The sequence below is a fragment of the Teleopsis dalmanni genome, chromosome 1, assembly GCF_002237135.1.
Source record: "Teleopsis dalmanni isolate 2A chromosome 1, ASM223713v2, whole genome shotgun sequence".
NCBI lineage: Eukaryota > Metazoa > Arthropoda > Insecta > Diptera > Diopsidae > Teleopsis > Teleopsis dalmanni.
The window spans coordinates 107751873-107779444 of record NC_051846.1 but is presented as its reverse complement, the minus strand read 5'-3'; the positions used below and the strand labels follow the sequence as shown (position 1 = coordinate 107779444).

Genomic DNA, 27572 nt, shown 5'->3' with positions numbered 1-27572 from the left:
AAACGTGTTCACGCTTTATATTAGGTTTTAATAGCGGGATATGAACGTGTTCACGCTTATATTTGCTACTGGGAAACGATATAAACGTGTTCACGCTTATGTACGGTGGCTATAGGAGGGATAAAACGTGTTCACGCTTTATATTAGGTTTAAATAGCAGGATATGAACGTGTTCACGCTTATATTTGCTACTGGGAAAGGATATAAACATGTTCACGCTTATGTACGGTGGCTATAGGAGGGATAAAACGTGTTCACGCTTTATATGAGGTTTTAATAGCAGGATATGAACGTGTTCACGCTTATATTTGCTACTGGGAAAGGATATAAACGTGTTCACGCTTATATACGGTGGCTGTAGGAGGGATATACAAATCAAAGGAAAATTTGTTATGTAAGTCTCTGTTTATACTTAGCTCTGCAACCGACTTTGTATGTTGTGTTTGACTGTCCAAGTTCCTGGTACGTTCTCTTGTCTTCGAAAGTTGATAACGAGCCTCTGTCTGCTTCTGAACACTTTGCGTGTTGATCACTGACTGACTTCTTCTAAGTAAATGGGTCTTCTTATATAAGCATCAGATCAAACTTTAACGTAGCGCAAAGCTTAGTTTACAGCTGGCTTGGATTTTTGACGTCGTTGCTGTTTTGCGCTTTCGCCGTAGTTAATATGCGCGCGCATCAATTTTAACACAAAGCTCTTTGCACAAAAGCTTTTTTTTTGACGTTTCTTGTGTTGTGCATTTGTTTTGTTTTGAAACGTGTTTAGCTTAGTGTCGGTAGTGGCGGCTTTAAATATTTATATTTATTTATTAAAATAAAATAAATATTAAAAATATTAAAAGTACAAGTTTAAATAATAAATAAATAAAGTAGGTACAATATTTATTTATTTGAATATATTTTGCATTCTTTTAAATTTTCAATGTAATCTCAGGTTTTATTCAACTGGTGCAGTTACGTGCATGCGGGGGTGGGTTAATGGTAAGTTATTTACTTTTAAAATATTATATAAAAATTAATCAATTTTTATTTCAGGTATTAACTGCACACTAGTTATATGTAGGTTGGAAATTGGTAAAAATTTCCATCCTTACAGTCGTTCGGCTGTTTTTGCCGCCATATTCTCGGCAAAGATATCAATTGGGGGTAAGTTTAGTATAGCTTCTAGAGCTGCCGTCGGAGTTGTTCTTATTGCACCGGTGATGTACATCGCCGCGTGTCTTTGGACCTTTTCCAGAGGTTTTATATATGTTTTCTTTTTCACAACTGTCCACCAAACTAATATACCGTAAAGTAATATAGGTCTGACTATAGCCGTGTAGCACCAGTACATAAGACCGGGTGAGAGACCCCATGTACTTCCCAGCATCCTTTTACATGCGTATAAAGCATTTGTTGCCTTCTCTACCCGTTCTTCTACATTAGGCTTCCACGCCAGTTTGCTATCCACAATTACTCCAAGGTATTTCCTTTGAGTTTTCAGTGGCAAAAGAGTTCCGTTTAAGTTAGGTGGCGTCCATGCTGTGACCTTGTACTTTCTTGTGAAAACTATTATGTCAGTTTTTCTTGCGTTTACGCTTAAGCCAGTGTCGGTCGCCCAGTTGTAAATTGATTTGAGACCGTCGCTCATTAACGCACATAGAGTAGATAGGCATCTCCCCGTATGCAATTAGTTTCGGAGCTTTACCATCAAATTGTTTAAGAATTTATTGATTACCAGTAACCAGAGATGGGATGAAAGAATGCCTCCCTGCGGGGTTCCTCTACATGTTTCCCTAGTTATAGTTGTATCGTTCCATTCTGCCCTTATCTGTCTGCAGCTTAAAAGGCTTGCAATCCATTGATATGTGGCCGAGTCTGTACCAACATCATCTAAGCTATTTAAAATAGCTTGCGTTGATACATTATTGAAAGCACCCGCAATATCCAGAAAAACTCCTAGAGCGTATTCTTTGTAAGGCCTTTTCAATATTAGAGACAAGTGTATGGAGAGCATTCTCCGTGGATCTGCCCTTAGTATAAGCGTGTTGTGCTCTTGATAGAACTTGAGGAGCTAATTGGTCTCCTATAGGTGCTGCTAGTATTTTTTCAAAAATTTTGAGAATAAAAGAGGTAAGTCTAATTGGCCTACAATCTCTAGAGTAGAGGTGACCATTTTTTCCTACTTTCGGAATAAAATGACTCTTGCCACTCTCCAGTTTACAGGTACGTAATTATACTTCAGGCATCCTCTAAAGATATTTATCAGCCATGTTTTTATTAGGTCCGAAGCCTTTTGTATCATAGCTGGATAAATACCATCAAGTCCAGGAGATTTGTATGAGGCAAATAATTTGATTGCCCATTCCAGCCTCGCGTGCGTAACAATATTTTTTCCTGCGGAGCCTACTGTATTCCTGACCGGTTCGGTATTGCTCACAATTGCACAGCCAGGAAAGTGAGTGTTAATAAGATCTACAAGTGATTCGGTGTTAGTTTTTGTCCATTCGCCGTTTTCCTTCCTGACAAGGTTAGGCATAGTTGGGTGTTTGGATGGTAGTTTTCTAAGCCTAGCTACCTCCACCGTCTTTTCTATACCTGCGCAGAAATCCTTCCAGGAGTTTCTTTTCGCATTTCGAATGGCTTTTTTGTATTATTTAAGAATATCTCTGTACTCTTCCCAGATAACTTCACTTTCTGCTAGCTGAGCCAGCTTGAAGATTTCGCGAACGTAGCGTCTTTTTGATCCCAATTCCTTATTCCACCAAGGAGGTTGAGATCTACGTTTAGTACGCATTCGCGGGTACGCGATGTGTTAAGCTATAGTTAGGGCTCTGGTAAGTTGGTCAAGCCTAGCTTCCAGATCCACGTAAGAGTCAATTGTCGTAATTTTTTTCAGTCTCTGTTTCAAAATTTTTCGATAAAGGTCCCAATTCGTTTGTTTGGGATTTCTTACAACTTTTTTGCTTTCAAGGTACTGAAAATCTATTTGGAAACTAATATATTTGTGTTCTGAAAATGATGGTTCGTTAAGAACTTTCCATTCTATCACCTGTACATTATCTTCCGTGAAGAGTGTTATATCTAGAACGTGTTTGGAGGTCGGTCCAACATAGGTCGGTTCCTCTCCTCTATTAGCTACACTAAGCCTGCTTTGTATTATGTAATTAAAAAGAGACTCACCTCTGTCATTAATGTCAGTGCTTACCCAAAGCGCATGATGTGCGTTGGCGTCAGTACCGATTATCAGTCTTTGCTCTCCTTCGCTAGCTAAATCTACCTGCCTTTGGAGTTCTTCTGATGGTATTTCTTCCTCATGTAGCATGTAGCAAGACGCGGGAAGTATGTTCCTGTCGCCGTCAACCGCCACTACCGTTAGATCATCTGTAGAGAGAGAGTTTACAATATAAATATAACAGTTCTTACCCTTGTTACCCCATGTGGAATGAATGTGTCATAGTTTCGTGAGATTAACCCAGAGACCAGGTTGCCCGAGGCCAGCCATAGTTCCTGAATTAAAGCCACATCGTAGCCGCCCTCTTCGAGATTAAGGAGGAGCTCAGCTGAGGCAATTTTACTTCGATGGAGGTTTATTTGTAGAATCTTTAGCATGAGCTTCCGATTCTTCCCCGGGGTTGGTTTCAACATTCATCTCACCCGGTTCCTCTCCTTCGCGAAGATTGAGTGACGAGCTTAGGATTTCTCCAACACCGAGATCCTCCTCGATTTCCTCCGCAGCGAGTGTATTTGAATTCCTATCGGTCGGGTGTAGTTTCTAGGATGTAATTTTGTCCCTCGCCTTCTTTAGCACCTTTCCATCGCTTGTTGGCACATCCGGATTCTGTCGTTGTAAGAGACGAAGAGCATCCTCTGGCTTCACCACTCGAGGTATAAGAACCTTCGCTTTGGGCAAAGACGGGATATCTTTCCTGTCCACTACCTCCAAAGATGCCCCTTCCCATGGGCCTTGGAACGTTTTAACTGCCTCCCTTAACCAGTTCAGGGTAGAGTCGTCTTTACACTTCAGTAGATTTACTCCGTTGAACCAGCCGGCGCTGTCAAATGATGGCATTGGAGCGTCTGGTTCCGCGCTCATTTTGGCGAACATAGCATCTAATAGTTTCATTTCCACTATTTTCCACCTAGTTTTTACCATTTGACCCTGTGGATCACTGCGGTCGATAAGTGCCACAGTCAAGCATCACTTGGCCACTATCTCCGCCATTGTTAGTTTAGATGTAGACACTTCCTGTTCTTTTGGATCATTGGCTTTCGTCTTTTTTGTTACTGTTGCTGCCTTAGATGTGGACTCTTCCGGCCTTTTAGTAGTATCGGCTTTCGTCCTTTTCGTAGCAGTTTTATGTATAGGGGCAGCGAAAAAGGCGAAAAAGGCTCGACCTTTCTCTATCTCCTCTTTTACCCAGACTAGCCTGTCCTTCTCCTCCTTCGACAGATCATTCCGGTCTACGAGGCGAGCACAGAGTTTTATCGCAGCCTTATATCTGGATTTGGCTTTCAACCCCTCCTTATTTGGTTCAGCCCTAGGCGTACGAATGGGCTTTAGCAGCTTCCCCCGGAGAACGAAGAAGAGCTTCCTACTCAATTGTGTTGACACTAGTAACACTCTCGTGATCCGAGTCAACAGGGACTATGGCATCACTGCGTTGCATTGCATTTTTGTTTCTTAAAATTGCGCCTTTGTGACGCAAGTCTACAGGAACTTTGGCATCACTACGCTGTTATTTGGCAGTAGTAGTACAATTGCTGGAACCTGCTCCGATCCCAGCAGAGGTGCAGTCACTGGCGACGCCGTGATTATAAAATCACCGCGCCTGCCGGTGGTAGCAACTGCGACTTTCTTCATTCTTCAACTCCATTTGGTTTTTTATGGAAAAACTTACCATTTTGCATTTTTTGTCTACTGCCAGACACCTCAAAGTTATGACTTGGGAAGGGGCTCACCTGCACTGACCCTGTAGATACCACGACCACTATACATGAGACTCTTCCTTCATCTTAGCTAGACACATCACAGTTGTTGACAAGCCGCATCATGTTCCCCAGCTATAACATCCGAGAGCTTCATGAATCGAATTGCCAAAAAATGGATGACGCCCATTGCCCGGTCAGCACCCACGGGGAGGGTTTACAATGAGGATTTTCGCCGACCATTTGTGTAATTTTTGACAAAAGCTAACAACTGCACTTACTTAAAGGAAATCCTAGAATAAATGCTAATTAATGTTTTGTGTAAATACTTTTGACGCGAAAAAAATGTCTGTAAATACTTTTGACAACTAATAAGCATCAGCGCAGTTGCTTATATTTTTGTCAAATGAACAGTTATCTTTCCAATTCGTTTTTTATTTGGTTCTGTATAGATAAAACTAAGTGACAACAAAAAAATTTTTTGCAACTTAAGCTCAACAACTACAATAAAAACATGTTTTTATGTAATATGTACAAAAACTTTCGTTGTGTAAATACTTTTCACTATGGCTATATATAATAGAGGTGCCGGTGCACTTTACTATATAATATCAAATAAAATAACACAATGTATTATTATGAAAATCATGTGTTTTGGTTTAACTTCTTTATTTTTCATTAAACACAACAATAATACTACAATTACAAAAACGTTAAGTTAGGTGTTCCTTTTTGCTTGTCAACTTCATCTGCTACCGGCTGTTTGCCTTTTGGCACCAGATGGCCATGTGAACGCAACAAATTATAACTGACACTCATAGCCACAAAATTAAGCAATGCAACGTCATCTACCGTGATGTAAAAACCAAAGTACAAACAGCAACAAACTCAATGGTCCAGCGTCCATTAGTATTTAGACCGTTTTCTTAGAAGCAATAAAAAAATTCATATAATTACGTGTAAAACAAAAAATGCTCGCAAAATAATAAACATTTACAAAGTATGTTTAAAATTGTTTTAATTGATAATGTTTTAATTGATAAAGTGATATGGTTTTCTATAAAGTGGTTGTGTTTTAATGCGGTCCATGTTTTTGAAGTAATAACCGGGAAGAAGACTTTCATTTAATGGTGCATTATTAAATAAGCGAATATAAACTTGTAATAAACTCTTTAGTACTTTACTTATTGATAAAAGACTGTATAGTTATATTTTTAATTAATTAATTCGGATTTAAATTATTTTTACCGCCTCGTAAATTTATTTGCATCTTAGTGAATTCTGTGTTTTTGTTTACACAAATACATAAAACAGCTGACAGAGACAGCAATTAAAGCTTGTAAGCTCAAAAACAAAAATCAAAACCAAGTATTGTAACACGTTCAAATCAATTACACAAAATATTACTGCAAAGTGTAATTGCGTAAATTATATTGATAGAATAAAATAATACTTTTTAATTAAATATACAAATTTGTTTATTTTTTTTTAAACGTTTTGATTCATTATAATGCCAGTTGATCGTACTCCACCGAAAGATGGAGGCCAACAACAACTTAATCAAGAGCAAGAAATACAACAACAGCAAGAGCAGCAAGATAAAACACAAAAGCAAACTTTCCAAAATCAGCAGCAACGGGAACAAAAATCGAAATTATGTCAAAATTCGTTGACTTCTGTACCATCTCTATCACTTAGACCCTGGAGTGTTCAATGTAAAACTCCTAAATCCGGGAAAGATTTCGAACTTCCAAATAAACCAATCAAAGTACAAACAGGTATTGAACGATATACTGAAATAGTTAAGCAAAGACTTAGCCCCTAAAAAAACGCAAACAATCGTGACAAAATTCAAAAAGTTAACAACAATAATTATAACAACAGATTTAAAGAACTGAGTGATGAAAGTGAAAACATAGAAGAAATCAAAGAAAAAATTGTTAAACCACCGCCTATCTATCTAACAGAGAAAAAACTTAGTTATTTCACTTTCAAATTTAATAGATAAAAAAAATTTCTTTGTTGTACCTATTAAAAAGGGCATGATTAATGAAACCAAGGTACAAGTTTTAAGTGAAGATCATTTTCGAAAAGTAATTGCTGAATTAGAGATAAAACAAAACAATTTTATACCTATCAATTAAAAAGTAGTAAAGGAATAATAGTGGTCATAAAAGGCATTGATATTAAAGAAATTCACGATGCGCTTAAAGAAAAAAACTTCGAAGCAAAAAGTGTATTTAATATCTTAAATAGAGACCGTAAACCGCAACCAATGTACAAAGTTGAGCTGTATCCAAACAGAAACAAGTTGAAAAGTGGCGAAGTCCATCCTATTTATTTGCTTCGCTTTCTTTTAAACAGAAAAATACTATTTTTTTTTTTTTTTTTTTTTTATTATAAATTGTTTTATTATTATATATGATTTTAAAGAACAATAAATAAAACAAAACAAGACATAAAGCAACTAGTTATTAGATAACTAACAAGCAATTTAAATTTAAATAGATTAGGCGATTCCACGCAATAATAAATTAATTGTACTATATTTCAATGATTTAAGCCCAAAGATCGCACGGCTTTCGGCGCTTTAGACGGCGTATTGGCTCAGTTGTCGCTAGTAAATGCGCCTCAGCATTTATGTGACAACTAAGTCTATCTTGGTGTGATTTGGCTTTGGTATGAATTTCTTCCTGTACTGTTGTCACTCCAAGGTCACGATGTAAGTCAGAATTTCTCACGTACCATGGCGCGTTTGTTACACTCCGTAGCATGAAATTTTGGAATCTTTGGATGATGGAAATTTGTGTTCTGCTTGCGCAACCCCATAGCTGTATTCCATATGTCCAGATTGGCTGGAGCATTTGTTTGTATAATACAAGTTTATTGAAAAGCGATAGTTTTGATTTTTTGCCGATTAACCATTTCAACGATTTGAATTTAAGATCTAATTCACTTCTTTTCTTTTTTATGTGCTCGCTCCATCTTAGTTTAGCGTCCAAAGTCATACCCAAGTATTTCGCAGTATTCGCGTGAGGGATTTGTGCTTCATCGATGTAGACAGGTATATGACTGATGTTTCGATTTGTGAAATTTACATGCACTGATTTTTCTTTATTCAGATTAATTTTCCATTTTTTTGTCCAAGCAATTATACTGTCCATACTATTTTGCAAATTATTAGCTGCTATTACTGCGCTTTCTCCAACTGCAAGGACTGCAGTATCATCAGCAAAAGTTGCTGTGAACGTTGTTGCACTCGTTGGCAAGTCGTGTGTATAAATCAGATATAAGAGAGGACCCAAGACACTACCTTGCGGAACTCCAGCGTTAATTTTATGCAGTTTACTATAGGTATCACCGTGCTTTACTCGAAAGTAACGATCAGATAAGTAAGAGGAGATTATGTCATAATACTCCGTTGGGAGAATATTTTTTACTTTGGTAAGCAATCCGGAGTGCCAGAATTTTTCGAAAGCCTGCGACACATCTAAAAACACAGCTGAGTAGATTTTTTTTTCCTCAAGAGCTTTTTCTACTACATTGGTAATCCTATGGACTTGATCTATGGTGGAGTGATTGCACCTAAAACCAAACTGATGTAAAGGTATTATGTTTTGACTTTCAATCAGAGGAAGAATTCTTTTCAGTAAGACTTTTTCAAATATTTTTGAAAGTACAGGCAGAAGTGCTATTGGTCTGTAACCACTTACGTCATTAATATCCTTTCCTGGCTTATGTACCATGATAATTTCAGATACTTTCCACAGGGATGGAAGGGTTCGCATCTGTATTATAGCGTTAAATATATTCGTAATTTTAACTACGCATTTTGCAGGAATTTCTTTTAAAACTTCAGCACTTATCAATTCATAACCTGGGGTTTTTTTTAGCTTAAGTTCATTTTTAATAATCATCATTACCTCAAGCTCGGTGGTTGGTGGAATATATGATGAATGTGCTGTCCTAGGAGGGCAGATTACTGCATTGTTAACGTTTTCGTCTATGGAAAACACTTTTGACAGGTGTTCGGAAAAGACCTCCACTTTTTCCTCATCGCTTTTAGCCCATTGATTAGCGTGATTTTTAATTGGAGCTTTGTGTACTAAAGGTCGCTTAAGGTTTCGTGTGCATTTCCAGAGAGAATAGTTGGTAGCACGATCATTACTTAAGTTAGATAGGTAGTAGTTAAATTGATTATTTTTAAATTGCTTGATTTTTAGGCTGAGTTCTTTTGCAAGTCTGTTAAGAATGGCTTTGTCTGCTGGAAATCTGGATTGCTGCCACTTTTTCCGCATCTTTCTTTTTTCCCGCATAAGATCCACAATGACTTTTGGGTATTTATGAGGATAGGTTGCATTCCTTAATGTGGGCGTGCTGCACCATGCCGCATGTTGTAGTAGAAATAGAAATAGAAATAAAATAGAAATTTGTAAGGTTCAAAATTTCGCTTTCAAGATCATTTTCTTCACAAATTTCTTTTGAAGCAATGGTGTTTTCATTAAGGATTCTTCTGAAGTAACTCCAATCTGTATATTTATTTTCAAGTTTTAGACATTTTTTATTTATTAAGGCAGATTCGAAGAGGGTTATGTAGAGAGGGGAATGGTCGGAGCTTAGTTCTACTCCATCTGTTATTTTTAAATTGTAGGACGAAATTTGCTTGGTTATAAAGAAATCGAGTAGATCAGGCACCTTTGTTGGGTCAGTTGGCCAATAGGTTGGGTTACCGGATGACAAGCATTCGCAGCCAGTTTGCTGTATAGCTTTGAGGAGTTCTCTACCTTTCGTTGTAATTAAGCGAGAGCCCCAATGCGTATGTTTAGCGTTGAAATCGCCACCCATAATGAAGCGATGCTTATGAGTTTCTATAAGATCATTGTATTGTTCGGATTTAATTGAATGTCTTGGAGGACTGTATACCGATGTTAGTAGTAATTTGCTTTGTAAGTCAAGGACAACAGTTATTGCCTGGAATTCCTCTTTGGATATTTTTGTAGACTCGTAATGTTTTAATGATTTTTTAATTAAAATAGCACTTCCTCCGCGAGCGCAATTACTAGGATGAACTGCGCTATATACTTCGTAATTCTTTAGTTTAACATATGTTTGGTTAGTAAAATGAGTTTCGCTAATTAAGCAAACATCAACATCTTTGACTGATAGGACTGTTTCAAGCTCTCTAAGGTGTTGAAGAAGACCGTTCGAGTTCCATAGCATTATTTTTATATAACTAAGCATTATTTGTTTTGTTGAGTTTTTGCTCTAGCCTAGTCAAGCGTTTGTCCAATGCTTTATAAAAGTTTTCTTGAGTAGTGATTTTTTCCAGTATTTGTGTTAATATTTTGTAATTACCATCGTCCTCAGTGTTGGATTGAACTACATCCGAATATGTTTTTTTATTATTCAGCGATTTTGGGTTTTTATTTAGAACATCAGTTTGATTATTTTCAGGTTGATTTTCAGCCGATATATGATTACGCTGTTTACCTTTGTTTTGTTCACCAATTTTTTTGTTTCTCAATTTTTGAAGTTCTTTGGCTACTATACAACCTCTGTAATTGGCCGGGTGTCCCTCACCGCAGTTGCAACATTTTGGTTGGTGCTGATCAGGTTTGTTGCATTCTGCAGTACTGTGACTGCCAGCACATTTAACACACCGGGCTGATTTGCCGCAATAATTTTGTGTGTGACCATACGCTTGGCATATTTTACACTGTGGTATTTGCTTTGAGTGCTTTATTGGTTCAATTTTAACAACACAGTTTAAAATAGCTTTAATGTTATATATTTTTTTTATATCCTCTGTCGCCTCAAATGTAAGCATGAACATATTAAGTGGAATCTTTGAATGTGATTTCCATTTGTTGACCGCGTTCACGATTTTAAAACCTTGCTGTTTCAGATCGAATACGATATCGACTGGGTCACATGAATGAGGAAGATTTTTTGCAATAACCTTTAATGGTCGGAGATGCTTGTTTTCATACGAATACCAGGCAGCTTTTTTTGAAGACAGCACTTTTGTAATAGCTCTGTAGTCGCCTATTTCAAATGTACTGATTTTATAAGTACCGCTATTGAGGAGCTTAATAAAAAAATCTTTCTTGCAGTTACTTTTTACAACAGCTTGCAGTTCTGAGTATTTATAATCTTCAGAGACCATAATTGGTGGTGGACGAGCTATTTTCAGCTCCACTTGGGTATTTTTACTGCTCGCTATAGTTGCCACATTAGAGGAATTCAATGGGGATGTGTTGCGCTCTGGAGATTCTACGGCTTTACGCTTTTTGCTTGGCTTTTTTTTCAAAATCCAATCTGTTTCTTTAGCAAGTTCCTCCTCATCAGTCTCATAAGTGAGTGTTTCAATTTGTTCACCATCTTTTCTGTCTGGGAATATTGCACTTGCACTTCGAAGGGAGGCATTTTCTGCTTTGAGAAATTCAATTTCTTTTCTGAGTTGGAGGCATAGAAGCTCCATTTCTTTAATTTTTGCGAGCTGAATTGATGACATGTCGCTATGAATATTTTTAATCGAGAAAAATACTATTGAGGAGCCACGCAAACGTAGTTTTCCAGTGCAGTGCTTCAACTGTCAGGAATATAGACACACTAAGTCATACTGTAAACTTGCCAAGGTTTGTGTTATTTGTGCCAACATCCATAGCTCAGATAAATGTCCTGAAATCAAAGAAAACCCAGCTGTTAGAAAATGTTCAAACTGCAGTGATAGCCACACAGCAAACTATAGAGGATGTCCAGTTTTCGCTGCTCTAAGACAAAAATTAAACGTTGCCCAAAGACAGCGCACCCCACAGCTTAATCTGCCAAATTTCACACTTCATTTTCCGCCCCTTCTACAGAATACTGGTCCCGGATTGCAACCACCGGCTCCACCAATACAGCAAATGACGTACGCAAATGCCACCAAACAAATCCCACTTCTTACCAATAGCTCCACTGTTGTTCCAGGCTTTGAAGCAATGCTCGCAAGTTTTACCCAAAAAATTGAACACTTCATGGACTTCATGCAAAATATGATGAATACCTTGATGCAAAGCATGATACAAAACCAAAGTTTGATTGCTGAGTTGGTAAAACCCAAATGAATGCAATCACAATATGCCATTGGAATGCAAACGGCTTAAGCCAACATATACTGGAAATAACTAGATTTCTGGTGAGTAACAATATCCATATACTGCTTATATTCGAAACACATTTAACCTTCAAAAACTGTTTTCGAGTTTATGGATATAAGTTTTATGACACTAAACATCCAGACGGTAAAGTATGTGGCGGTTCTGAAGTACTTGTTAGAAACACAATTCAACATTATGAAATCCAAAAGCATTGTTTTAAATACCTTCAGGCTACATCAATTTGTGTAATTTCTGGTCTAACTAAAACCGTCGTCTCAGCAATCTATTGCCCACCCAAATTTGCTATTACTTCTGACCAGTTCCGGAAATTTTTTACTGATCTCGGTCCTAACTTTCTAGTTGCTGGGGATTTCAATGCTAAACACGCCTTTTGGGGTTCTAGACTGGTATCTTCAAGAGGTCGTCAACTGTATGTAGCACTTGGCAACAGCCTTGATTTTGTGTCTTCAGATCACCCAACATACTGGCCATCAGACAATCGAAAAACACCAGACTTAATCGATTTCGCAGTCATTAATCATGAAACGTGAAGATATTGCCGTTAAATCATCTTATGACTTGTCCTCTAACCATTCTCCGGTTATTTTAACTCTGACAAAATCTAATACTAATTCAAATGAGGAGAATAAGAAAACTCTTATAAACTGGAGGAATTATAGAAATATTATTAATGAGGAAATAAGTTATAACTCAAATTTTAGATCACCCAAAGATATTGATAAAGCAGTTGATCACTTCACCAAGACATTAAATAATGCTGTAATTAAAGCCTCTAAACCAAAAAGGTCAGTTCAGTCAAATATAGTATTTCAATCACACATTGATTATCTTTTTTCCCGAAAACGACAAACCAGGCGAGAATGGCAAAGACTTCGATCACGCACCTCAAAACAAAGATTAAGTAAAGCTTCAAAAGACCTTAAAAAAGCCCTATCTGATGACTAAACCCGCTCTTTACAAGAATATCTCGAGTCTCTTGGTCCACTTAAAGAAAACAACTATTCTCTGTGGAAGGCAACGAAGAAATTTAAAACTCCAATACAAAGCGACCGCTTAGAAAACCGGATGGTTCTTGGGCTCACAATGACGAAGAAAAAGGTTGTATTTTAGCAGAACACCTAAAGGTCGTCTTTCAGCCAAACCCACAATTATCAGATTTTCAACCTAACTTCGAAGCTCCTTCTATTGTTGAAACTCCCCGTACGTTGTGTTTGGATAACGTCAAGGAAACTATCCGAACATTTGCAAATCCCAAAAAGGCACCTGGATACAATAAAATTACGGGTAAAATGATTCAACAACTGCCTGATTCAACAATAACTTTTCTAACTGTGATATTTAACAGCATCCTCGCTTTTGGCTACTACCCGAAGCAATGAAAAGTTTCAGAAATAAAAATGATTCCAAAAGCAGGAAAGGACCTAATTTTGGCATCATCATATAGACCAATTAGTCGTTTGCCCCAGTTATCCAAAGTCTTTGAGAAAATGCTCCTGTCATATATTATGCCAATAATAACTCAAAACAATGTGATCCCAAACCATCAATTTGGATTTCGAACAGGACATGGCACTATTGAGCAAGTTCACAGAATTGCTAAAGAAATACATACTGCTTTTCAGCACAAACAATACTGTTCCGCCGTTTTCTTGGACGTAGCCCAAGCTTTTGATAAAGTGTGGCACGAAGGTCTTATATATAAAATAAGACATTATCTTCCTGAAAATATGCATAAGCTATTGTTTTCATATATATCTTCTAGAAAATTTAGATTCAAATACAATACCTTTATTTCAAGAGAAATCGACATAATGGCTGGTGTTCCTCAAGGAAGCGTATTGGGGCCGTTTCTGTATATAATCCACACAGCTGATCTCCCCACTACTATCAAATCACATACTTGCTACTTTCGCGGATGACACTGCAATTCTTAGTTCTAACAGAGACCATATAACGGCGTCCCAAAGACTCTCGACTCACGTAAGTCTATTGGAGAAGTGGCTAGCAAAATGGCGCATAAAAGTAAACGAAACAAAAAGTGTGCATGTCACGTTTACTCACGTTAAGTTGAATAACATCTTTATACCCCAGTCACATGATGTAAAATATTTTGGCATTCATCTTGATAGAAGGCTGACTTGGACTAAACACATTAAAAGCAAAAAATCTCAAATTAAATTGTAATCACAACAGCTCTATTGGCTTACTAATAAAAACTCTAAGCTAACTCTGAAAAATAAAGTCCTGGTATACAATTGAATCTTAAAACCTATCTGGTAGTATGGTATAGAACTTTGGAGTACAGCATGTGCTTCTAATATCGAAAAAATACAGAGAGTTCAAAACAAATTACTTAAAGAAATAACCGATGCTCCTTGGTATCTCAAAAATGTACATATCCACAACGATCTTGGAATCTCAACTGTTGCAGACGTCATAAGAACATGCGGCCAAAAATATAAAGTGAAACTTCACCAGCATAGTAATTCAATGGCGCAACAGCTGATTTCTGATACCACAATATCTAGACTTAAGCGAAAAAGCTTCATACCACCTTAACGTAATTTTACTAAAAATGTTGCTATAAATTTTGATAATAATAATCTATTTCATTTTATCATAAAGTTTAAATTCGTTTTTTGCACCTGCTAATTGCATTATGTTTAGTTTTAAAGATATGATTACATAATTGTCTATTTCTAATCAGAAAGATACAATTAAAAATAAAATAATATAAACAAAAAAAAAAAATTGATAATGAAGTGGTAATACAGAAGTACCACACATATTATTATTATTATTATTGTATTACTGCTTCTTACATTTTTAAAAACAAGTTTTTATATTATAGGAAAATTCGAATTGGAGACGGAGCCTCAGACCTAGATTCCGACTGGTAAGTTTAGTTTAGTAAATTACTTAATACACATATTAATTGGAATGCGCAATTTTTCTCTTCTGTAAATAAAAATAAAAATGTCAAATTGTGATTTTTTAAATATTTAAGTTTTTTTTGTTTTTTTTTTTTTTGTTTTTATTAATATAATACTGCAACTAGTTTATTACAATGAAACTAACAAGCAATTTTAGTTTATCAAATATAAAATTGAATTTAAAGTAAAGATGCTTAAGCGAATTACCAACAAGATCGTTGGGTAGAGTTCTTTTTAATCTTCTATCTGATTGCATAGGATAAAAGAGACACATAGCCTCTGCATTTACGTGATGCCTAAGTCTGTAGGCATGAGAATTTGCAAACTTAGTGATGACGTCCGCTACATATTCAATATCGCGGTCCCGATGAACATCAGAGTTACGTATATACGTATATATATACCTTATTTTGAAAACGTTGAATAACCATACGGTTAGTCTCCAAACGGGTTTAAGGACCTGTTTATATAATAAAAGTTTGTTTTCTAGTGAGAGTTGGGATTTCTTTCCCATAAGCCAATACAGTTTCTTCCATTTAATATCAAGCTCTTCTCTTTTTATTTTGACATGTTCTATCCAACGCAATTTCACATCTAGCGTCATGCCAAGATATTTAGCAGTATTTTTGCATGGGATTACACAACCATTCAAATAAACAGGCTTATTTTGAATTATCCGATTTGTGAAGTTAATGTGAACAGATTTAGTACTATTAAGTTTTGTTTGCCATTTCTTACACCATTTACTGACTTCAGAAATCGTAGCCTGAAGTGTGTTAGTTGAATCATCAACGTCTGAACCAATACTCAGAAGAGCTGTGTCATCTGCAATGGTACCAGTACAAACATCCAGCGCAGAAGTTAGATCGGCTATGAATATTAAATAGAGATAATATCTAAGTATAGTATATATCTTTGAACATACTGCTAATAGTCCATGAAATCATATAATAATACCTAATTATGTATAATACGATATAATTAAGTTATATTAATTCATAACATATATAAAATCAATATTTATTTATGCCCACAAATGCCCTGATTTTTTAACGAGGTCTTAAAAGCATCGAAAGCCTAATTAATTCATTATGTCTTCTAAATCCAGCCGAAAAGCTCTTATTGAAAACACTGGTACTGGTTCAAAAAATATTGAACTTTGATCGGCTAATTTCTGTTTTGGCACCCTGTGCGACGTTTTTATACATGTATTCTTAAACTTCGTTGCGTTACAAATTGTGTATTGTGTACAAATAATTTTATTTACTTACATAATTAATTGCTTAATTAAATCAGTGTGTAAATTATTACGTTTTTAGCTTTTTAATGATTAACTTCTATAATGATAAATCTCGTTAAACAGGACAAGGTCAAATCAGCGATGGATGAAACTTCGTACAACTGTTCAAATCTCATCAGCAATACAAAAGAAGCCACCTTTAAAACGAGAGGATTCTTTCTTAAAACGGTTTTCTACTCGACAAATATCAGACACTCAGGTATGTAAAAAAGTAAACAAACTATATAATTTTAGACACTTAAATAGTATATATCACTTAAATATATATATCCTACACATTTTGTTACAATGTTTTGTATAATGTGTAATCTGTGTAATGTTTTTGTTGTACGAGGGCGGTTTGATGAATCAGTGATTTTTTGAGTTTCCCGCGCAGTTACTCCAAATGCAACAGTGCTGTCGTCAGCTGTAATCTACTAGTGGGTAACTTTTTAATTTTGAGCAAGCTACGTCGTTCAGTTGCTGTTTGATAGCCATTCAAAGCCGACAACCTCGTGAGTTTTTACGAAAATGGAAAATATTTTTTCTTAATAGAAATATTAATAATATTTTCATCTTAATAAAAGTGCCAAGTATCTGGTAGATATTTAAAAGCGATCAGTTTGTGTTGATGGTAATTGCAGATTAATATTACACTTATGCGTGGTTTTCATTACGAACTGTAGTCCACGAACTTTGTAAAAATTGACTTAGCGTTTATATTATCGTTTTTTGTTTTCATTTTGTCAATTGTTACATTTTTTAATATATTGGAGAGCAATCAGCTTAAAATGTTATTATGGAAACCTGGGTTGTTATTTCTAAATAAATATTGAAAAATTTATTATATAAAAAAAAATTAAAAACAACAAAAATGCATATTATATATAAAATTTTTAAAAATCATCGATAAGTATATAAATATTTGCCTTGGCAACCCTAGTGGAATAAATCAAATAAGTGCGCTCTCGGAATAGTTTACTTATAAAATTGAATCATATTGCGAAAAATTGGTTACAATTGGGTGACAATAATAAATAAACATTCAAGACATTGCAACGCATTCAAGTGAGCTGTTAAAAGTGAAGGTTAGTACAATTTTATACAATTGAGACTTTTGCAGGCAAGATAGCGTCGCATTCAAAAACAATAATTACCATTTGTAATTAAAAGTGCTGGCGATAAGTGGAACGTAAGGCTAATTATACGTAGTAAAAAGCTCAGTAGAAAGCTCAGAGTAGTTTGAGCCTGTGGTAACAAATTTTAAAAAGTATTAAACTGATACATATGTATAACAAACCAAGAAACAAATCAGGTTAAATCAACAATGCAATTAGGGAATATGAATATAACAGAGCTGATGGGGTTAATGAGAGCGAAAAGCTAAACAACTTGCCAACAAAAGCTGATTTGGAAGTGATTGTGTCGGAAGTGGGCGAACTCTCTAGTAGGATTACGGAGCTGACGGCAGAGAATCCTGTGATAAAGCAGAAGGTGACGCAGCTCGAACAACAGCACGAACGGGATGCACGTAATATAAATCATATTATAAATGCACGAAAACGAAAATCGCTTGTTATAAAGGGTTTGAAAATAACCGACAATCCAACATTGGCGATTCGGAAATTCTGTGCTGAAGTTCTGCACGTCAATGATGTGCAAATAGCTTCTGTAAGAAAAATATTCGAGAAACACGACAAAATAGGAGTTCCAAGCAGAGCAGTGTGTATTTAACATTTTCAACAATAGCAAAAACTTGCTAATCCTGAAACTTCAATTGAGAGGGACTTAAGCGCAGAGAAACAAGCACATAAACGGGTCACGTTGAAACTAAAACAAAATTTGAGTGCAGTAGACCAAAAACGTGATATAATAGTTAGAGAGGATCGTACGAAAATTGATAACAAATGGCTGTACTGGAATAAAGAAAAGGAGCTGAAGTGTGGTGACAGAAATGGAAGGGTTGTACTGCAGGCACTTTATGGAAATAACCTGGAGTCAATAAAAAACTAAATAAAGACAATATAGTCAGCTGTAGCTTAAGTTTAGATTCAAATTCAAAAGAAATTTTAAATATTTTAGCACGTAGCAGGTCTAATAAAGAAAGTTAATTACTGCGATTTTATAAATTATGTGAACTCATTTCATCTGTTTTTTTTTGTTTGAAACGTTCATGGAAAAATCCTTGGGGAAGATTGATAAAGTGTTTGAAAAGTACTTATTATGGTGGATTCCAGCAACTCGGGTCGCAATTAAAGGAAGAGCTAGTGGCGGTATGTTATATGGAATAAAGAAGAACTTAGCAGCTAATAAGAATACACGATTTATACAGATATTGAATATGATGGTAGTTAAGCTAAAATTTTGAAGAGACACTTGCATACATTATTCCAACATATATTAATTGTAACAAATGGGATGCGGATTTTAAAAACTTAAGTGATGTACGGTTCGAATTAGGGTGCGAAAATGTTTTAGTAGAAGACTGTAATGCCAGAATTGGAAAGGAGCAATGTTTGGAATTTAACCAAACTTTTCAAGCTAATGGACTAAGCGCACAGCGCAGAGCTATGGATGACAAAGTAGATAGAAATGGCAGAAGACTACTAGAAATCTGCAATACGGTAAGTCTTACTGTGCTAAATGGAAGATGCGAGGGCGACAAAGAAGGCAAGCATATATTTCACAGAGGAACTATCGCTACCATGATTGACTATGGTTTAGGAACGGGGATCCGGTTGAATAGAATCAAAAACTTCAAAGTGCAGGATTTTATTTACTCAGACCATCAGCCGATAACAGTAAGTGTCCAAGCCGGGAAAATTATTTCAGAGGAAAATTCAGGTCTACAGATGTTACCGAAACTATACTCGAGCAAACGTATAGAGAAAATATATAATTTAACACTTAATCAACAAGTTATTGGAGGAAATAGAGCGACAATATGCTCAACAAACGGAATTGAGTTCTTCATGAATTGTACAAATAATGCAGCAAAGCCTCTGCAGCAAAAGCAAAAAACTGGCGTAAAACAAAACCAATGGTTTGATTCTGAATGTAAAATATTAAGAGATACATCTTTTCGATTGCTAAGTTAAAAAAACAGGATAAAAGGAAGACATGAGAAACTACAGTCAAGCAAATAAACGATTTAAAGAACTTCTCCAACATAAAAGAGGGACTCACTATAATGAGCTAGCTATCACAATAGCAACAACAAAAGACAGTAAATCCTTTTGGAGTAAAGTTCGAAAATTCAATGTGACAAGAACGCGCCTACAAGAATGCGTTAATAACCGTGCACTGTTAAGTGAATTTCAGTCAGGTTTCAGGGAAAATAATTCAACTATAGATAACATTTTTATTTTAACTAATATTGCAAAAATGTATATTGACAAAAACAAAAAACTCTATGTCTTTTTCGTGGATTTCAAGGCGGCGTTCGATTCAATACTAAGAAATGCGTTCTTCTATAAGCTTGGGAACTTAGGATTGTCAACAAAAATGTTGCAGATTATCTGGAGCTTTTATCACGGTAGTAAAGCAACAGTATGGGATGGAAATATTATTGGTTTCTTACACAGTCTGGTGTTAAGCAAGGCTGTGTTTTAAGTCCACTTTTATTTACTTTATTTTTAAATGACCTGCTTAACTTTTTAAACGGTGGCATTGTGATTGATACCATGCAAATAAAGGTTCTGATGTATGCAGATGATGTGGTGCTGTTCGTAGAGTCACCAAGACACATGCAGCTAATGATAAATAGATTGAACGAGTACTGTAATATCTGAAATTTAGAAGCCAATATAGCAAAGTCAAAAATAATAATAATTAAAAAATATGCAAGGCGACTTACATGCGATGAAAAGTTGTATTTTAACGGTGAACTATTGGAATAACTACTTCCAATATAAGTATTACTTAACATATAAGTATTTAAAAGATAAGTATTTAAGTATTAAAAGAATCAAAACTAGCAATAAACAGCACATGGAGAAGAGCTTTAAGAAATGATACGGTAGCTCTTTCAGTTAAATACAAAGTTTTCCCAGCTGTTGTCAACTCAATTATGAATTGTGCTTCCCAAGTTTGGGGTTTTGAAAAGTATAATGAAGTGGAAAAACTGCTGACTTATTTTATCAAACGTATCTTTCGTCTACCGGTCAAGACACCAGACTATGCAATCTACCTGGAAACTGGCTTATCAACACAACATATCGACACTTTAAAATCCCACATTCAATATATTAACGCTGTTATGAACCACCCAGATAGCTGACTCACCAAATGGTTTGCGACATACTTTTTAGGTGGAAGGAGTTCATATTTTGAGGCTTCGTTAAATTTAGCCGAGGAACATGAAGAAATTTTGAATTTAGAGGACATAAATGGTTGGATTAACTGGCAGCAGCGCATTCTCCTAAAACAGGATCAAAGTGATAGAAACCGATTTGTTTATAAGACCAATACAAGGTACTCTAGACAAACATACAGAGAACTAACGTACAATCTAGGGAAAATGAATTATTTTAATGATAAATATACTGTGGAAAATATTCGTACAATTTTCAAATCTCGTACTGAACTCATCAAACTCAATTATGTACCTTACGTAAGTTGTGCACTATCTGTTTGTAGCCTATGTAATAAACAGGAAACAGAAAACGTGTCCTTAATGGAGTGAACTGGCTGAATTTATGCGCGTATCTTAACCAAGCGAAAAAATATAGGCAACAAATTATAGATGAGATCTTTAAACCGCACTTATGTATGCACACTAACAATAGTTACTAATTATAACATTAAACTCTCTACAGGATTAGAGAGATAAGAAGTACAAATAGTACAATTTTGTAAAATTTAAAGCCAAACTCCTAAATTTAAAAACAAATTTCAAAATTCAAAAAAAGAAGCTGGGACTTTAGCTAACGACTTATGTACTAAAATAAGTGAAAGAACACACTTCAGGATTATACTAGTGTAAAGTCCTTAACACAACACACTCTAATAGAATGCAGGGATCTGGACGAGGTAACGTCCAACGAAGAGGTGTGAGCAGCGATTGTTGACCAATTTCCAGCAATAAACGTAAGCGACATCAACGTCAAGTTTTGGTGTTCCGCAAGAGACAATACACGAACAGCGACTATCGATCTCCCTTCTAAAGATCCCTCAGTCTCAGTCAGAGTGGGCTGGGTGTGCAGTAGAATCAGAAAGCATATCACCCCCATGAGGTGCTTTAAATGTATTCAATTTGGACATGCTGCTAGACATTGCAAAAGCGATAATGATAGATCTAGTACATATATGAGATGCGGAGAAGATGGTCGTAGGACTAAATCGTGGTCGGCTCAACCAAAATGTATCCTTGTAACCCTTGTAACTGCAAGGGTGATAATCTACACTACTCAAGAAGTTCCAAACGTGAATCCTACAGGAAGGCTATGCAGGAGCTTAAGTCCAAAAAATTATTAAATTTCTGCAATTGAACCTAAATCGATGTGAGGTTGCCCAAGACCTTTTATCCCAAACAGCTTTGGAATTAAAGACAGATGTACTCGTAAATAGTGAGTTTTACAAATCAAAAGAAACCTCCAAATGGGTACAAGATACTTCTGCAAAGGCTGCCATTTGGCTAGGACAGGACATAGTGTTTGAACCAAGCGTATTGGTACAAAAGGAAGGTCTAGTACTTGCTAGAATCCGAGGTATATATGTGTGCAGCTGCTACATATCTCCAAATATCACCCAAGAGGGATTTCAAGAGTTTCTTGATAGGCTATTAGGAACGGTCAGAAATAAAACTCCCATCATTATTGCAGGGGATTTCAATGCTTGGGCAGTAGTAATACAACGCGCCGAGGTAGAGCCCTATTAGAGACATTCACCTCACTAAACCTAACACAACTGAACCATGGGCATAGCCCAACGTTCGATAATGGTAGAGACGTATCCTACATAGACCTCACTTTCGTTAGCCGTCATTAGTAAGGTGTTCGCAATAGAAAGTAACAAACCAATACACCCACAGCGAACACAATGCCATTTATTTTTCCATATCGTTGAAAGAGAAGTTTGCTTTAAAAAAATCGCAGAGAAAAGCACAGCAAATAGGTTGGAAAACTAAGTATCTCGACAATGAGGTAATGGAATTCAGGACCAAAAACATGAGTTTCGGAGTTGGGGATGCTACTGAAAAATCAAATCATCTTATGAAGGAACTACGCAACATCTGTGATGCATCAATGCCAAGAAAAGGAAGAAGTGATGGGCGCGCATCAAACTATTGGTAGATGGAAGAAATAGCGTTTCTAAGATCTCAATATCTTGCCTCCCGCAGACAGTTCCAATGCCACAGATCTGAAGTAGCTGCGGAAAGGCTTCTCCAAAAATAACGAGAGAGCAGATCTACCATATACTAAAAAAGGCAATTATTAGGAGTAAGAACCAACTTTTTTAAACTCAGATCAATGAGGTAGACCAAAATGTTTGGGGCGATAGCTACAAAATAGTAATGCGTAAATTTAAGATGTTAAGAGACTCGGTACCTTCGTGTACTAAAATAATTGCGAATATCGTTAAACAATTGTTCCCAAAAGAGGGAGAACTTAGAATCTTAATATCGATAATCACCGATTTAAATGAGATCCCCTCGGTTATAGATTCTGAAGTTATAGCCGCTTGTTCCAGGGTTAAACCCAATAAATCTCCTGGATTGGATGGAATCCCCAATACTGTTCTGAAGAAGGCAATACAAAAACAAGCTTCTATATTCAGGGATGTATTCAATAGCTGTCTACAGGAAGGAATTTTTCCTTCGTGTTGGAAAAAGCAAAGATTGGTATTTATTCCTAAAGGTAGTAAGTCCTCAGAACTACCATCGTCTTACAGATCTTTATGTTTACTGGACACTGCAGGTAAGGTCCATAAAAGAAAAAAGACAGATTATTCCTATATGATACAGATTTCGGACCCAAAACATATAAGGTTACGGGAGGGATTTTCCAGGGATCAGTTCTGGGGCCAATTCTATGCAATATCATGTACGATGATATCCTTCGAATTGAAAAGCCGGACGGAGTGAACGTAGTTAGCTATGCAGATGATATTGCAATAGTAGTGGTTGCAAAGACTTTAGACGAAGTGGCTGGGATGCAACGTTACTATTGCAACCGCTGTATCGTGGTTGCAATACAGCGGATTGGAACTCGCTGAGCATAAAACTGAGGTGCTGTTAATCAGCAGCAGGAAAAAGATTGAACGCCACCCACTTTCAATTAAAGTGGGTGGCGTAGATATATAATCTAGCCCCCAACTTACGTATCTTGGTGTTACTCTAGATAGTAGTTTGAAAAGTTTCTTTAGCATCCATTTCTAAGTCGGTGGTGCTATATGCTGCTCCTGTGTAGGCGCATGCTACAATCATAAAGTCCTATTCACGCGTAATGAAAAGCGAACATAGATTGACAAATTTACGCATCTGCCGTGCTTACCGTACAGTATCGGACGATGCTACTGGAGTATTGGCTGGACGTATGCCAATAGACCTTGAAGCGCTTTTGGCCAGAGACAGCTTTTTCCTGCGTTCTCGTCTGCGAATGAATGAAACTCAGCATTTTCTGTCATATACTTATCTAGAAATAAGAGAAAAATATCTTAATGAATGGTAACATAGGTGGGACCATTCCCAAAACTCAAGATTGACGCATTCGTTAATTCCAAATATAAAAGTTTGGATTAACCGAGGATCTGGAGACCTGGGATTTCAATTAACGCAGTTTCTTACGGGGCATGGCTGCTTCCGTGAATACTTATACCGGTTTAGGCTAGCAAGTAGCCCGTACTGCTAGTCTTGTCCAGATAAAATTGAGAGCCCCGACCATATAATTAGAGACTGTATACGATTCGTAGATACTAGACAAAATCTACAGACTCTAATTAGTGAAACCAGCCCTCCTACTATCGTAATGCAGATGTTGGCAAGCATAGAAGAGTGGAACCTACACAAGAGCATAATCTCTAGAACAATAAACATTGTTAGAGCGGACGAAATACTTAGTACACATTCGGAGTGAAAGCACACCAAGTGCTCTACTTATCTACCCTGTGAAGGAATACCTTAACTCGTACTGTAGGGATTTCCAGGATTTTGAGCTGAGAATGTGGGACTTTTTAGTCCGTAGGTATGACTTAATTGAATCGTGTATGAATCGGGCATGCCAGATTCGATACAAACAAAAAAAAAACAATTTCAAACTTTATAAAAAATTTCAATTTCCATAATATAGAAAAGTCAAGTAATAGAATAGATTAATATTTCAATATTTCAACTCGAATATTAGATATCTCTGAAAAAGTTCAACAAATAAATCATTTTTTAGAATTTGTATATATGAGGACTGCTATATATATTTCTGGCCAAAAATCATTGTTTTATTGTCTTTCAAAGTATTCTCCAGCCTGATTTATACACTTTTGCATGCGCTCAAACCAATTGTCGAAGCAAGTTTTCCACTCCGATTGAGAAAATCGTTGACCACGCATTTTTTTCTTGATGTGCGGGAATAAAAAGAAGTCATTGGATGCCAAGTCAGGGCAGTATGGCGGATGACCCATCAATTCGACGTTTAGGCCGGTCAGAAAGGCGCTACATTGAGCCGATGTGTGAGTGCTCGCGTTGTCATGGTGAACAATGATTCGTCTTTTCTTGTTCGTTTTTCAAATTTCTGCGAAGACTTCAGGCAAACAAATTGTGGTATACCACTCAGAATTGACCGGCCTTCGTTGCTCAAGCGGAACAGTCGCCACATGATCACTTTTGCTATTTGCTTCGAAGTGCTTCTTCCACGAACAACTTTCGTTGGATTCGGCTCGTCCTCGAAGACCCGCAAGGTCGATTGTTGTTTTGTTTCGGGATCATACGTATAGATCCATGATTCGTTACCTGTGACGATCTTATAAACGTCTTTCGAAGCACCGCGATCGTATTTGATCAACATTTCTTTGCACCAATCGACACGACTTTTTTTTGAGCGATTGTCTAATTGTGCGGGATCGAATAAGAACAAATCTTTTTTACGGTCAGGTGTTCATGCAATATCGAATGTATGCTGGTGGGAGAAATGTCCAAGGATGCCTCTATCTCGCGGTATATCAAATGACGATCTTGCATTATCAGTTCACGCACGGCATCAATGTTCTCTGGTACAACGGCCGTTTTTAAACGACCTTCACGGAATTCATCATTGAGCAAGCGTCAGCCACGATTGAATTCATTAAACCAATTTTTCACAGTGCTATAGGTTGGTGCTTTATCGCCACACAAAAATTTAAATTCATCAATGCACTCTTGTCGTGATAATCCACGTCGAACGTTGTGAAAAATAATCGCACGAAAATGTTCACGTGTTAATTCCATTTTTTGTCGAAATGAATTTTTCAAGTCTCTGTAAATAAAACAATTCACGATTAAATAACAACACATTCTGAGTGATGTTATGCTAAAAAATGTCAACCTTTCCAATAAAAATGTCAAATTGCATCTGGCAACATTTAGTGTTGTCTAGGTCAGAAATATATATAGCAGCCTCCGTAAATAACAACCCATCGTCCGCAGCAATGTTGCTAACTTGGCACTAGCTACGTAATATCTTAAAATCTGCCATTTCGCCATTTTTATACTAAAAACTTATCGACAACGTATTAAATTCAGCACTGTATTCAGTAAAAGGCATTAAATGAATTCAACTTTCAGTCAAAGTTCAAAGTTTGTTGCTCCTATTTTTATATGGCAAAATCGACTTTGGTTGCTTTGGTGTAAATTACCATCAAATAACAGTAAATTTTTTATTTGAATGTTATGTATGTTATGTATATTTTCCATCTAGTGAAAATTTCTTAATTACTAAAACATATCATTAAGAAGATTTACAATATTAAATTAAATATAATATTTAAAAATAGATATAAATTATATATAAAAAATTATTTTTGCTTATAAAATCATTCACAGCAGTTGCTGTTAACACTTCAGCGATTGTTCTAATACTATTGAGTGAACTATTAGGTGTACCGGTATGAAGTGAGCGTAAAGGTACAAATATTCCGACCATGTGTTGCGAACGAGCCATTTTTTTTTTTTTGTTTGTTTGCTATGACATGTGTCAAATATATTTAGTATACATCAAGTCATTGAACAGACAACATCATATTTTTTCATCGTGTTAAAAATGTCGAATTTTGTACCAGAAAGTGATGATTTGCGGAAAGCATTAATTTTTTTGTTTTCATTTGAAGAAAAGTGGTGCAGAGTCGCATCAAATGCTTGTCGAGGCATATGGGGATCATGCTCTATCAGAAGCAACATGCAAAAGATGGTTTCAACGTGTAACGACACGGATTCGTCGTTTTAATTCTGCTGAGGTATTACTCAGTCGCGGTCCGGGTCGTTGCAATAAATTTGTTTTATCAACTAGTTCGAAGCTGGTAAACCAATGAGTGGAAAGTAAAAGACCGTTTGTTTTTTATTATTTTAAAATTTTATTTATTAAAAGTTTTCTTAAATAACTTATTTTAAGCTTGACTCTACTCAGTAAGTTTTATCCAAAGACGTCAGAACATCAAAGGTTTGTTTTCCAAATCTACTCAATTAGTTTCTAGCCAAAGACGTCAAAACATCAAAGGCGTTATACAATCTATTCAATAATTTTTACCCAAAGACGTCAGAACATCAAAGGGTTTTTTTCCAAATCTACGCAATTAGTTTTTAGCCAAAGACGTCAAAACATCAAAGGCGTTTATAAAATCTACTTAATACCTTCTACTGATTTATTAAGCCTTAGCGTCGAAACACCATGGGCTTCTAAAAAGGGACTTAGCGCTGGAGTAGTGATCTACTCACTTCGGTGTGCCGGTGCTAAGTGATTCTTCATATAAAATCTCCGCTATTTATATACGACACTTTGCTTTGCTTAATTGAACGCACAACCGCACAAGTATAATTTTCGTGCGTGTGGGTGTTCGCTGTGTTGATCGTGCGTATGGATGTTCGCTATGTTGATCGTGCGTGTGGATGTTCGCGGTGTTGATCGTGCGTGTGGATGTTCGCGGTGTTTGTTGTGCTTATGGATGTTCGCTGTGTTTTTGTTTCAAATATATAAATCGAGTTTTATCCAAATGATAAAATAATAAAAAACAATGAGTTTTTATGTAGGGCGGAATTTGTACAAAATTCCGTCCTTACAAACGGTTCAGAAATAATGATTTTGATGTGAGAAATGAAGAACGTGG

At 36.2% G+C, this 27572-nt stretch overlaps 2 protein-coding genes across 2 annotated transcripts in view; one reads left to right on the top strand and one right to left on the bottom strand.

Moving 5' to 3' along the window:
- Positions 1-3304, bottom strand: part of LOC119665458 — a 4305-nt gene extending 1001 nt beyond the window's left edge. The window contains exon 1 of the mRNA XM_038074680.1: positions 3163-3304. Within this exon, the coding sequence (XP_037930608.1) occupies positions 3163-3304 (142 nt within the window). The remainder of the gene's footprint in view (positions 1-3162) is intronic.
- Positions 3305-14828: 11524 nt separating this feature from the next.
- Positions 14829-27572, top strand: part of LOC119665450 (cyclic nucleotide-gated cation channel alpha-3-like) — a 210734-nt gene continuing 197990 nt past the window's right edge. The window contains exons 1-3 of the mRNA XM_038074675.1: positions 14829-14836; positions 14923-14967; positions 16368-16503. Coding sequence (XP_037930603.1) covers positions 14829-14836; positions 14923-14967; positions 16368-16503 — 189 coding nt within the window. The remainder of the gene's footprint in view (positions 14837-14922; positions 14968-16367; positions 16504-27572) is intronic.